The sequence below is a fragment of the Fusarium oxysporum genome, chromosome 1 (assembly GCF_000149955.1).
Source record: "Fusarium oxysporum f. sp. lycopersici 4287 chromosome 1, whole genome shotgun sequence".
NCBI classification, from domain to species: domain Eukaryota; kingdom Fungi; phylum Ascomycota; class Sordariomycetes; order Hypocreales; family Nectriaceae; genus Fusarium; species Fusarium oxysporum.
Genome location: NC_030986.1, coordinates 488603 through 502189, shown reverse-complemented (window position 1 = coordinate 502189; position 13587 = coordinate 488603). Strand labels below are relative to the sequence as shown.

The following is a 13587-nucleotide window of genomic DNA, read 5'->3' as shown; positions in this document are numbered from 1 at the left end:
TGAATCTCACTGTCGACTGTCGCGAGCTCCCCTACCACGTAAGCCCCAACCAATGGATAAGCAACAGCGGCAATGACAGCAGCAAAACACCATCAAAGCACCATCAGTCACCCCCAATCACGTTCCATGCAAGATCGCGGCATATCATTTCATCGCAGGCACAAGAGCGGCCTCTCCCTTTCCACATCGCCCTCCGGCCTTGACCAGCTTCGACTTTACAAGATATGTGGCATCAGGCCGCCTGATCGTAATAACCATCAAGGCAACTGAAGGCGTACAAGCCATTTAATCTTGCATCAAATTGACTCAGTGTTGGTCGGGCGCTGCTCAGTTTCATCATGCTGGACACAGAATCACACGCCCGCAGCTCCATGGAAGACTTGGACACGGAGGCTTTGGTAAGATTTACTTCACTCGCGGTACTAGTTGGTACTAATTAGAAGCCATAGGGCTTCCTACCTCAGTCGCGGCTTTCTTAAAACCAGTTTCTGATGCTGACCTGAGTTCAGGGGCTTCCGAATCAGAAGCAACATTTCTGCAACTTACATCAATCTCGTACATGAACGATCCCAAGCACTCGCGAAGAACGGGAAACACCAGAAAGCTGGAGAGGCTCTGTATCATGAGTTGTCTTGTGTTTGGGGGTGGACCGTGGTGTTGGTCTGCAGCAGACAGTGGCGGATGATGACCCTTGGATGCCGAGGCGGGCAGTCTCTGAAGGCAAACTGCTTCTTGAAATAACCTACAAGTACCTTGGAAGCTCATGAAGCTGTTATGTTCCCATCCCAGTTGGACCGTAAGGCGGACTTTTCTGCAATTTTATCGAGTGCTGCTATTACGCGCCGACATCCCCACAAGTACACCAACAATCACTATAGGTCCTTCGATGGAGATCTCAGGTAGTCCTAGTCTCCCTCTTGTAGAAGTAGCATTTGTGGAATGAATTGATCAACTGAGTGTTGAGTGAAGATAGTTCAGAAATTGGTACTTCCGGTAAACAGGGAGGCACGTGTTCTCGTTAAAGAATTGCATGCAAAAAGGTTCCCCCCGATATACAAAACCAGGTATCCAAGTTGTGGTGCGGAATTTCTCGAACTCTTCTCATTGACTGCTTTGGCTCATCGATTTCTATCCATCCATCGTCTAACAAGTCATGCCCGAGTCTACTACCAACACCCCACCCCACTAACGTTGCGAAGGCAGCCCGATACCGCTTCAGGCACTTGCGCCTTGAAGTCCAACCCAACGCCCTCTTCAATGAAACCCTTGCTCGACTAAAGATTGTGGCGACATGCCCGGAAAGGGGGTGCTTGTAATATCACGACAACGAGTCTCCCTTAGCGACCAAGGTCAAAGAAACTTGAATATTCATTGTCACTCTAAAATGCCAGCTGTGTTCAGGGACTTGAGCTTAAAATATATGCCGGCTCGCTATGAATATGCTACTTTCGCATTTCTGCAAGCCGTCGCCTTCGAAAGGGGGCACATGTCCACCAATATACGAGACCGCCACCAGTAAGGGGGCTCACCATCGAACATGATATGGCGCTTGAAGGAGGGCCTCATATGTCATTTTACCTTTCACCTCCGACTCTCGCCAGCAAAGCCCTCAAAAACAGGTAGGCGGCCAGCTCTGGATCATTTTCAAAACACATTCTTATTGATCCTCTGCGCAGACCAACACTCGACTTGATTGACAGCGACACTACTTTCGAACAATACACCCGACCGACTCCGATACGACGACTTCAGCCCTACCTGGCGCCAAGTTTAGATACGCGAGGATGCCAACTAGTCCACGGCAGAGATGAGCCAGTACGCTTAGAGTCCCCAAGACGATGGCTATCAATTCGGTCAAAGGCGCCCAAGGTCCCTAGACTTCATTCGGGCCTGGACTGTATGCAGCTTTTCAGAAGAGATGATATCCGACAGGTCACGTCTGCTAAGACGTTAGCTTTTGAAGAGTGGCCGTTGTGTCTCCTGCCTTTGGGAAGAAACATGGGACTACCATCATCACAACTCACAGCCCAAGCGACGAGAAGGCAAAGACTCTGTCAATGGTATGTCGGCTTCACAATGATGCATTTACTACACCCTCGAGATTTTCTTGGCAGATCATGAGTTCAACGAGCTCAGCCAACACGATTGCGCCCGCTCTGAAGCGACAGCTGTAAACGCACTACTGCCTCTATCAAAACCACCTTCTTACCGTTGCGTTATAGATGAGATGCAAGTCTACGAGCATTAATGATGCATCCAGCGACGGTGCCTTACTGACCACGCTTTCCCCCATGCCCTGCGCTAACCTGTCTCAGATGCGCTGTCGTCTCTGGGGCACAATCATACCGGACGAGCGACCTCTCAGTATCCGATCTTACGACATCCCATTACACTTCCCTCAGTACAGCTTTACAGGTTCGGTCGTCAAGAGCGTGCGGCTTCTTGGAGGTGGAAGGAAGTTGTTGTTGAGCTTTACGAAGCCGCACTCTGGCCAGCATTCATAGCAACATCTTGAACATCCCAACCAGGAGCGCTTACATACCGCCATTCCCGCTAAGAGACCCAGTTCCGACAAAGATTGATTGAACGGCTGCAAGCAGGATGGGATCCTTGACAGCAATCCCATCTGAAAGGCGTTCAAGACCTCAACGCTCACTACCCCCTTGATGAATTGCAACACGGGCCAACGGTGGACATTGACACAAGAGACGACTGGAAGTTCGTCGAGAGAAATCCAGTTCCATACTCGATCTTCCCCATCCTCCTCCATGATGATACCAAAAGGGGGGCTAGCGATGTGTCACTCCAACACACACGGCGGAAGCTGGCATGTTGCTCCAGGCATGGCGACTACTTGAAGGAGCCGAAACGCTATCGACGTGGTAATTCAGCATAGCAATGTATCAAGTGCCGCTGCGTTGGTCAACTTGCGCTCATCGGAGCATAGCACACTCGCAGACAGCCACCTTCCAAAGCACCGGAGTCACTCATTGAAATCAGGTTCCAGCCAACTGAGAACTGGCATTAAGAGAATGGCACAGGTCAACCAAAAGCAGCAATGAAACACTACGGAATGAGAAGGTGACTGATCGTCAGGTATGGGGGTCTCCTATCCTGACACAGAATCCCCCTTCACAATCGATCCACCTTTATTACGAGGATCAGGTTGGCAGAGTCTAATAGAGCACTCTCCCACCAAAACTTACGGATGGTGACCTGACGATGTCATCAATCTGATCAGGAATCTTGTATCAATGTTCCTGGTCTTCATAGTATTTTCACTCCACGTCGTACCCAGCATTTCCCATCATCCGCACCGCGCCGCGCCCAACCCCAGCCCTACCGGTATCCTTTCATTCGCTTCACCGTGGCCAAGTAAAATGAAAGCCTGCGAGGCTCTGGTACCATCCGATGGGTTGTCCAGAGGCTGGAGATTCAGAAGATCCCGCTGCATAGCCTGCATTTTGATCGGGCTGCTCTGCTCCTCTTCTTCATAATCGCCATCCTCGATCGTCATCTTAAGATCCTCCTGAAACGTCCCTAAAACGCTCACCTCGATGACCTCCCCCCGATCGAATCCACCATCGCCAACAATACCGCAAGCGACATGGCACAGCATTGGCTCAACTGTTCAAGAATGAGGTTCTTGGGCTCCACATCCCTCCCCCCTAATGATCTCTCGGATGTCTACCGCCCAGTCAACGAGACCATCAATCTGCTGTCCTTTCCCAAAACAGGGATCATCATGATAAGCGCCGTGGAAGAAAGTGAAGGTACGGGTGTGACGGGAAAGGGGTTCGACGATGTATAGCGGTTACGCGCTCAGGTGGTGAAGTGTCAGACATCTTGCAAAGGGTCAGATAGTATTTCCAGGCTTGATACGAAGGGTAGAAATTATGAGAGAGTGTTTGTGACATGAAGTACATGTACAAGGTTATGCGCGCGGCTGTTATGGCCAATCATGTGTTCATGGGCGGCAATTGAACAGAGGACCACAGACTACATGTCCTCTTGTCAACCAATTTGTTCATGAGACAGATCGAAACCCTATCTCTTTTAAATGTCTAAATAATGAATGAAGACAAATTCCAGTGAAATCCTCCTCCAAGACGGTTACATGACTTTCACAATTCCCTAGCTGGAATTACGGCATAGATAACTTTCAGAGTTGGGTGCGAACAAAAAGGAGGCAGGGTGAGATCTTGGAGCATTTTCATTTTGTATTAGTATTTGAGGTTTGGAGACTTCATTTGGATTGTCTAGAAGCGGTTAGCCCAACACTAATCTATTCTGTTGCAAACTGGACGACAAATACATGACTTTCTGCTCATCGTCAACCTACCCTAAAGATTGAGATTGCCCAGCATGTGTCTCCTTCTCAAGCAAAATGCATCTACATCTTCGGTCAAATAAGCCATGAGAATATTTAAATAGTTTAACCTGGCAGTTGATCACAATTCACGGATAATATCCCGAGTTTATTGCTGTCTTTATACAGATGCATCGTCGATTTTGACCCCGCCCATTTCGCTACCGACGCTCCTCCCAACATTCTGCCACAACATCACGACGGACGAATAAGCCGACTTGCGGCCCCCAGAACATCACATTACGCTGCGGATCATGTTACACCTTCAAAATGCTCCAGCTACTGGGACGTTGAGGCCTTCCCCAGTACGCACCAAGGTGAGCTCACAAGTTTTCCTATATTGGCGTGACTTACTGGCAACTCTAGCGACTCTCGCCATTTTCGTGCCCACATTGCAACTGTGTTTTGACAAGCTGATAGTGACCTCCACGGTTTATCAAGCGACTGATCCCGACAGCGTCGTCGACCATGCTGTCCCTCCGTTGCGGCCCTTCCGCTCGATAATCGGGCCTCCAACCTGAACAAAGTCCAACACTGACGGTAGCCTGGGATAAAGCTAACCATTCTACCAATGACTTCAATGGAGCCCTCATCTGCATTCGAAACATGGGCATGAGCGACGGTATTTAGTCAACATCTCTCAGCGATAAACCCCCCTCTTGATGCTGAAGCATTATGCCCCGAAGAAATCGTTGTGGGCTTGGACAGTTTCTGATTCACCTGTATCATGTCTCTAAGCTTTCGCCGCGTGGTGTAAGCCACAGGCGAACCCTTCTTTAGAGAGAAGGGACCAAGCTCAACGGAGTAGTCAGAAAATTGCGTTCAGTCGGACGTTAGCTATGAATATCTCCCTGGAAAATGAAAAGAACAAATATACGATTCCGCGTCGCCACGGGCCAAAGAACGTGAGATGACTGAAGGTTCGGATGAAAGGTGAAGGAGGACAACGACGAAGCGGGAGGCATCATAGGGAATGAAATCGAGTCCTGGAGCAAGACTCCAAGGCGACGTGAAGTTTGTTGATATCGCCGGCGGGAGCAAGGGAATGATGACGTAAAGGATGGTTTCGCGAACACTTCTTGAAACCTATAGGCAAATTTATCTAAGAGAAAGACGCAGCAATTTCATGCGATCATGAAAAAAGACCAAGAACCAAAGCTCTCAGCGATTGGTGATGCTAGTGAGCGCAAGTACCACGGTTCTCGGGAGCAATCGAACATTCTACTCAGGTGCGAGACAGTCCAGCAAAACTACGTCCATATTCACGAAACCTTTTAAACCTAGACATGGATATGTTGCATGATCAATTGTAAGGAAGCTTGACCATATTCACCTTATGCAGGGAGTAATTTCACAGATGACTGACCCGGCCGCAAAGCGGCAAGACCACTAACCTCGATCACAGCTTGGGATGCTCCTCGCGGCATGGGGCTTCTTCCCAAACTCAAGTAGGACAAGATACTTAGGTACTTCCAAGCTCATTCAAGGCCTCCCCAAGTCACTTATTGGTAGCGAAGTCACTGTAAACTTGCCAAGGGTACTGGGGGATCACTGGCTGGTAAGAAACGAGACCTGGCCCAGCACCCCTCCACATCAATTGAAGTGACGGTCCGTTGCCAGTGCCATTATCGATAGGTTATTAGCCCACCTCTTACCTCTTTAGTGCGGAATTCTCACCCATAAGTTTCTCCATAGACTGCCGTTTTCTCTCCTTCTTCCATTCTTCATCATCCGCACTCTGTAAACCTAAACATGGAGAACCCAACATTTTTTGAGCAAACACTCGGTAAGTCCCATACCTCTTTCTAAACACTCACAACCTAACGTACCAAAGTCGACATTGTCTATAAGACCGTTCTGATCACCTATCATCACCACCAGGTGATTCACTTCGCGGCCTGCGAGACCGTAAAGGCACTCGTCTACTACCACCAGTTGAAAGACTTCGCGATGCACCACGGCGTCGACAAAACGATCAAGAAGCTTTTTAAGCAATTTACCAAGCCAACATCCCGACAGCTCCGTGGATCCCGGGGCCCCAGAGCCCAAGGCAGCTTACTTGCCATCTTCGACGCTCTGACGAATTGGGATAAGATCAGAGATCTTGTAGTCGAGGAGTTTACTGCTATCAACCCTTTTAGACAAGGCCAGCCAGGTCTTGTCTTCGCCCTCCTGAAATGGCTCAAAGCCATCACACCCCTCGTTCACGAGGATTTGCCCAATTTGTCTGGGGACAGACTCTCCCAAACCTGGAGAGCGATGAAGGACTTATGGCTGACCATCGGAGCTGAAGGAGGATGGGACGGACGAAGGGAATGGTGGTGGTAGAGATGAACGAGGGCGGCTACTTATGCGTCGTTGAGTGATGGAAAAGTGCTTTTCGCTTCTGGGAGAACAGGATGATCTGGAGGCATGACAGTCGCGATCCAACTCCTTACCCGCCATCTGAAGCTCAACATCCTAAGCGGTCGCCTTTTCAGAAGAGCCCTTGCGTCAGGAAACATCTTGGACTCAGTGTAACCCATTCTGTGAATTTGAAGAATGGCTGTGGTATTGTCGCGTCAGGTCACATACCCGTAAGAGAAACTGAAGATTGTGGAAATTTGGGAGTATAGACGAAGCACCAATCGAAGCTACATGTCACCAGTGAAGATGAGTAGATATTCATAATTGAAAGGGTCATGCAGCTGCAAGACAAACATGAAGTGAAATGACGATGGATGCGTTTTCTAGGTGTGTACCATCATAAGGGGATGACAGAATGTACATTCATAGAGGGATAACGTGTTCTTGAATATGCCCTTGTTCTGTCTCTAGGCTACGCGATATAACAACACATCTCCCGTCCGAAATTCTGGATACCTTCTGATCTAAGCTTGATTCATGAACTTCATACGCTCCTTCCATGATCCTTCATGTTCGTGATCTCAGTACAATGGCCCACTCAAGGAGATGATGGTTCTGCGTCAGCGACTATTGATAAACAGACGTCAAATTTGGATTAGGGCTCTTCAGCTTCAGTTTCTTCAAGGCCTTCAGCCGCCCTAGACAACCATCCTTATCCAAACGCGGTCAGAGCGTCACACAAAAAACCACCAGTTACATCCTTGCAGGAACAATGTCTCTTCTTCTTGTGAGCGGCAAAGACTGTACCTTTCTTTGCTGAACACAAGGCGCTCTACCACACCGCGCCCCGGCTACCCCCGCCCACGCCGAAGACAGGTTCTCCGGGCTCTGGCCAGTGTGGTTTTCACGACATGTGACATAGAAGCACACGGCGATGTCTATCGCAAGTCAAAATCCTTTGTGGAACAGACGGTGTAAGAAAGGGGCTGGAGATGAGCACCCCCCAACTTCATTACCTGACCAGCCACGGAGGCTTTGATATTGTGACTACGAACTGATGTAGTGCAAGGGATGGACCTTTAAGGCGCTACCTAAACCGCCAACGGGCTCAACCCTCGCTTGAGGTCCATCTGATGACCAACGCTGCCTGTATCTCCAGCTCAGATTCCTCCTCAGCCTCTGAACCCTTGCGCGTCAAGCGCCCACATGCCTGTTCTGCGGAATGCCGAAGCCCCTTCCTCTGGCACTCATCCGGCCAGCCGTACTTCCTCATGGCTTGTCTTTATTGTTCTTCCATCCGACACCAGTGGCAGGATTTGTGCTATCAGAAACTCAACCATCATCTCCGTTGTGCACAGTTCAGGTTGTCTCGTATGCACTGACCAAATAGCTGGCGAGAGGGCGGCTTCGTCTCCGTCGACCGCTACATCAAAGACCCGAGTCTGAAGAGGCGCAGCGTGATTCTCAAGCAAGCAAAACGAGGTGAAAGTTACGGAGTGAGAGATGTACACTGAGAACACTTTATCCCGTAACTCAGCGGCGATTGGTGCGAGAGATAACGGAGGACTTTGAGCTCCCGCCCAATAAAGTAGCTTCCAATGAACCCCTGAATTTCGTACATCGAGGTCAGCGACTGCTTCTGGACAAGATCAAGTCAAACGCACCATCTTACCGCTGGAGTGGCCGACAGGACACCAGATGAGAAGAAAGAGGGGGCGGAAATGGTTGTGGTAATGAACATGGATTCCGCGAAATGATGATGGAAGGACTTTGTCCAACTGTAAATATGAGATGAAAACGTGAGAAATGGGATGGGATGCGGTGACGCGCTGAGGCCGAAGGCGGAGGAGAGGCTCAGGAGGGAAGGGAGTCGGCCTTTGGTGCTGAAGGGAAGATTGATAACGGGCGAGTTTCTCCGGGTCAGCCTTGCCATGTACCGACCTAGCCACCCCCCACCTAACTCCCATATGATGTGACGAACCACATTTTCAGGGGCTGGCTTCCACTGCGAGGTCAACGACCTACCCAAGCTTCAGCAACTTTCTCTTCGATCAATATTAAGAATGCCCTAAGATCTCCATCCCTGAAGCACCGCTATCATTCAGAAGCGCGGTCTCTCGTCTAAGGATGTCAAGTCGTGGTATTCGCTGAAGGACTTCACCAACCCAGTCTTTCACCAAAACCACTGCCTCTTCTACACGTCCTAGCCGTCAAAGCATCTATCACAACACATCCATGACACGGATAGTAAGGTCTAGGTATTCAACTGGTCCAAAAACATGCCGCAATTGGTCATGTAATATCCGTCCCTGTCTCTGGCGGACGTTGGTTGCGGTTTCTGACGAGCCATGTGCAAAACCTTAATTAAGACAGTCACAATGGCTTTTAGAAATATACCACTCCCGACTTTGGGATCAAGATTACAGACTCATATATCTTCATTATTCATTCATGTAGTAAAGTGTAGGCCTGAAGCTCTACATCGACATCTTCGTAAAAACCTGAACTCCAACCAAATACATCAAAACCTTGCCGAAAGCCCTGCACCCTACGTAGGACACTACCTTTGGTAGGTCTATTAAAAAAGAAGTAAAAGGGGAAGGGAAAAGAGAAAGAGCACGCTTGTACTTCATTGTACTATCGCCATACTCGTTGATCTGACAGACCCTAGTGCGAAATGTTCAAGGGGAAAGTATTCTCATGGCCGGGGGCCTCGATCGTGACGGCCATCTCACCGTCAGGGTCGCGAACACCCCGGTGAATCATGTTGACGCCGTTGAATACAGCGCTGCGCTCTACCAAACATATCTCCTCCACTTGTGGGAGTCTCGCTCCCATCGCCATTATGCCTGTCATGACAAAAGTGTCCAGTTCGGTTCGGTGGCGCTGTCCGGGATTAAGTCTTTGCGCCGGAAGCATGATCCAAGTCATAATCCTTGGATGGAACTCAATTGAGAGCTGCCTGAGAGTTGGTGAATCTCTCAATTGGTCTGCGATTGTGCAGAGTCGGGTCGTGATATCTATCGGTCGGGATAATCCGCCGATTGGGTAGGCAGTCGCCGGCCCCTTCTCCTGGACTACCAGCTGCTCCATATTCTCCAACTGGTTCACCTTGACCCATGAGCCTCCCCTAAGGTGCTGGTGGAAATCGTACAGCGGGTTTTTGAAATTCACCCGAAGTCTGCGTAGATCCGGGCAGCCCTCCTTGATGGAGGCTACCCCGTATCGAGCCATGCTAGGAACAACATCCATACTCTCCACGTTGCGCAGGGAGTACCTAAGGAATGTGGATAGAGTAAGGGGCCGCAAGTCTGATACTAATACTCTGACCGCGTCCCACCTGGGACCCTCCTTCAACATTCTGTGAAGTGAGGCAATCTCGGAGCTCGACAACCCATGGAGAGAAAGAGACAAGCACGTCACGCCGGGAAAATTCTTTTTCGTGGAAATGAGCAGCGCAGGAAGTAAGTCCTTGCCCTCATCGAAAGGATCGTCGTCCTGTGGCAGCACCTCGATCCGAAGGGAACTGCAAAACGGGTCAGTAAAAGTCATACGAATTATGTTTTCTGGGCTCCCTACCTGCATACACTGCTCATGGCTCGGGTACGTGATTGGTTCTTGTTTGATAGGAAGCGTAAGAGGACTTCTGCCATTACTGCCCTAGTCCCAGCAAATACCATCTTGCGGAACAAGTGCCTCTGTATCCCAGCATCAAGCACTTTACAAGCAAGTGAACAGTTATGGAGGTCCTGCATCTGCAGATGACCTCCAATCTCTCCCAACATCTCCAAGGGGAGCGAGCTGAGGGATGGCATGGTACGGAAGAGAAGAGTGATGGAGGAGAAGACAGCAGCACCGAGAATCGGTGCTCGGTACCCTCGACGGCTGTAAGTGCTGATTGAGAATCGGTGGTAGGGGGATGTGTATTGTATGTGTGATTCTGCCGCGTGGGAGTAGGTAAGTCGCTTGTTCGTGGGGTTCTCGTTTAAGGAGGAATTTTAAATGTCGGTTTAGGTCGCGGACAGACTCAAAAAGGCAGCTCTTTGGCGGGAGTGAGAAAGGTGATGACTGTGTGATATTGGATGTGTTGAGAGAAGTTGCTTTACCTAGAAGACGAAGGAGGGAATATGGCTCCGAGAAGATGAACGTAAGGCATTCTGAGCGTTGGGTAACCGAACAATAGGAAAGATTCAAAACCAGTGGTAGGAACCGGCGGGCGTAACGCGGCGGGCCAGGCTGAAGAATGGATATGGCTGCCACTGTCACTCCCAACTGCATACTGAACGTGCTAATTGTCATTCTTTTAGAGATCTTGGGGACTGTTTCAGCAGTAATTGTAATATGCCAGAGGTAATCTTAGTTACTAAAACTTGTAATTTCAGCGAGATATGTCGGGCCAGCACTTATAGAAAAGCTGGTTTCTTTGGCTGCAAGCCGTAAGACTGTCTTGGTGTATGACAGATTCTTGAGAACATGGGATGTCAGTGGTTAATGCATGTTTAATGTACATCCCTACTACAGTATGTTTATGTTAAGCAAGCACACCTATGAAAGCCAATGTTCTTTGGACTCTTTGTAACTCCTATCTTGACATTTAAGAAGATATCTTGAGAAAGTGGAACATCCGACGTGAACACACAGTTGATGTTCTCTTTGATCACGATACATTCTCAAAGTGACAGCAGTGATATTACTTGTGTGGACTTATGCATACATGATATTGTGTCTTTTTGTGGCCTCTCTCTATGTCTCTGCAACTCAGCAGAAGAGTCCTGGTTATTACGAATTATGCACAAACAGGCTTCGATTTATCAAATAAAAATAAAAACAGTTATTCCGTGAATTCCACGCTTCCCACTTCCTAGGCATTCTTTAACAACATCTTGGAGTGGCTCGTAAACAGGGGCGGGAAAAAGGAGATGGTAAAAGGCGAAGAAAAGAAGAAAAGACCCTTCAGATCTTGGTGCGGTGGGCGCGTATCAGACTTTGACTTGCCGCAGTGTTATTGCTACCCAAATACATTATCAACTACTCTCAACGTGGAAGCATCATCAAGACTTACTGTTGAGGTGGGATCTGTGTCCCTGGTGCCGCCGACTGGTCTGAGCAAGCTCAGTACAGAGTCCCAAAGGGAAACGCATGCCTGTCCAATTCGTTCTCAATAGAGAAACGAGTGGCGGCATCCGCCCCCCTTACTGCCCTTAATACAGTGGTTCCATGAAGGAAGGCCACCTGCTTTAGGGCAGGGAGCTTGGCAAAGATATGGCTGTTTAGCTGCCGAACATAATGCTCGACAGCGTCCATACCTGTGCCAGTCCCCGGGACCCCGGGTTGATGAGCCACGAGGATTGCCCTCGGGAACGCCAACCCCAGCCGCTCAAGGTGTCGAAGACTCGACACGTCCTTGACAAGGGCAAACACGAAAAGCTACAAGTCTCAGAAGGCTGGAAATGCCTTCCGATCAGGAGGTGAACCTCGTGGGGGAGATGCATGAACGACGGAGGTGACATGATAGTAGGTAGGAGCTACGTACAGGTCAGTGGAAGGTCTTCACAAATCTCGACGAATACTCTAGGGAAGGATCGTGAGATGAGTATTTTGGGTCGAGCGGATTTTCGTTCTTGTGGGAGACAAGAGACTCTGAGATTTGAATGACAAGAATGAAGCATACATTTCACTTACTTTTGACTTCTTAGCTTTTGAAGAGTATGAGAGGATGCCCCGAGATAGAGATAAATTTGGTTGCGTTGGTACTTGTTAAAATTTGTGCAAATATTTTGATTGCTGAAGTTCGGAAGTCTTGTGGAAAGGGAAAAGCGAAGGGGGGTTGGATTTCTGCCATAGTCTTAACCCCCTCCCGAGCAGCAGCGCCAGCGGGGAGAAGTGACGGTTGCCCGTCAGTGCTGGCTCAATCTTCTTCACCAAGCATTCACTTTCATATTTTTCGTTTACAGTACTGTCTGAGACAATAATGAATATCTGTCATGCAGAGCAAGCTAGCTATCGTAGCCAAGGAAAGGGGCCCTGGCAAATTGTTGAACAACGAGGTGAAACCTATCTACACATCCCGTTCGCTTTAACAGCTTTTCGTGAACAAGTGAGTAGATGTGAATTCAGACTGATTCGAATAACAGACTTAGAGTGATTGTGAGGTGACGGGAAAGTGAGTGTTCCGTTACCCAGCTTCGAGTGTTCACGATGTTGATCAAAGGACAGCCTCAAAAGCATCTCAAAGTGAGTACCAGCATTTATTTCTATCCCAAGATGTCACAAATGCTAATTAATTACAATTTTATTTTAGGTATTATTTCCAATCCCAAGAAGAAGTCACAAACTCGAATTCCTGCTTCAACTCCAAAGCCAGACTCATGTCTTTCCCCGACAGCTCCAATTATCAAGATCGAATTCCCAGATACAACATCAAGTCAAGCCAACCAGCCATACTTGAAGTTTATTTCATCGACGGTATTGTCACAGCCGCCGGAGTCTTCGTCCTGGGTGTATGTGCCAACTCGCCGCACCAATCAGATCTTCCTCCTCGCACAACGCAGGGAAAATGCTGCCCATGCCGCCTTGGCCGTTGGGGGCCGACTCTGGGACGGAACATGGCGTGCTTAAAGAAACTGCTGAGGCCCGTCGCCCGGCTTAGTACGCCGTGGTGTTGACCTGGCGCATTCCCTCAACTGCATGCTAAGCTGACAGATACATTGTCCATCGCCTTTCGAAGGCATCTACTCATTGCATGGCCCATTTTTCCAATGAAAAAATCGGAAGCGCAACGCAGTAGCTATGTCAGGGGCAATTGTCTAATCCTGCCGTGCAAGCTCCCCCGCAACCAACACTAGCCGATTGCACAACCTGTCCAACTGCAT

The 13587-nt window shown here is 49.1% G+C and overlaps 4 protein-coding genes across 4 annotated transcripts; 2 read left to right on the top strand and 2 right to left on the bottom strand.

Moving 5' to 3' along the window:
• Window positions 1–3307: 3307 nt before the first annotated feature.
• On the bottom strand, window positions 3308–3619 carry FOXG_10998 (uncharacterized protein; the record flags this gene model as incomplete). The annotated part of the gene is made up of 1 exon (XM_018390466.1): window positions 3308–3619. The coding sequence occupies one exon, from the start codon at window positions 3617–3619 to the stop codon at window positions 3308–3310; it is 312 nt and encodes a 103-aa protein (XP_018248939.1).
• A 2502-nt stretch (window positions 3620–6121) lies between these two features.
• On the top strand, window positions 6122–6697 carry FOXG_10997 (uncharacterized protein; the record flags this gene model as incomplete). The annotated part of the gene is made up of 2 exons (XM_018390465.1): window positions 6122–6155; window positions 6204–6697. The coding sequence occupies 2 exons, from the start codon at window positions 6122–6124 to the stop codon at window positions 6695–6697; spliced, it is 528 nt and encodes a 175-aa protein (XP_018248938.1).
• Window positions 6698–9382: 2685 nt separating this feature from the next.
• On the bottom strand, window positions 9383–10530 carry FOXG_10996 (uncharacterized protein; the record flags this gene model as incomplete). The annotated part of the gene is made up of 2 exons (XM_018390464.1): window positions 9383–10241; window positions 10295–10530. 2 exons carry the CDS (start codon window positions 10528–10530, stop codon window positions 9383–9385), a joined length of 1095 nt encoding a protein of 364 aa, XP_018248937.1.
• A 2169-nt stretch (window positions 10531–12699) lies between these two features.
• Window positions 12700–13333, top strand: FOXG_20424 (uncharacterized protein; the record flags this gene model as incomplete). Its single annotated transcript, XM_018400710.1, has 2 exons — window positions 12700–12784; window positions 13017–13333. 2 exons carry the CDS (start codon window positions 12700–12702, stop codon window positions 13331–13333), a joined length of 402 nt encoding a protein of 133 aa, XP_018248936.1.
• Window positions 13334–13587: the final 254 nt, after the last annotated feature.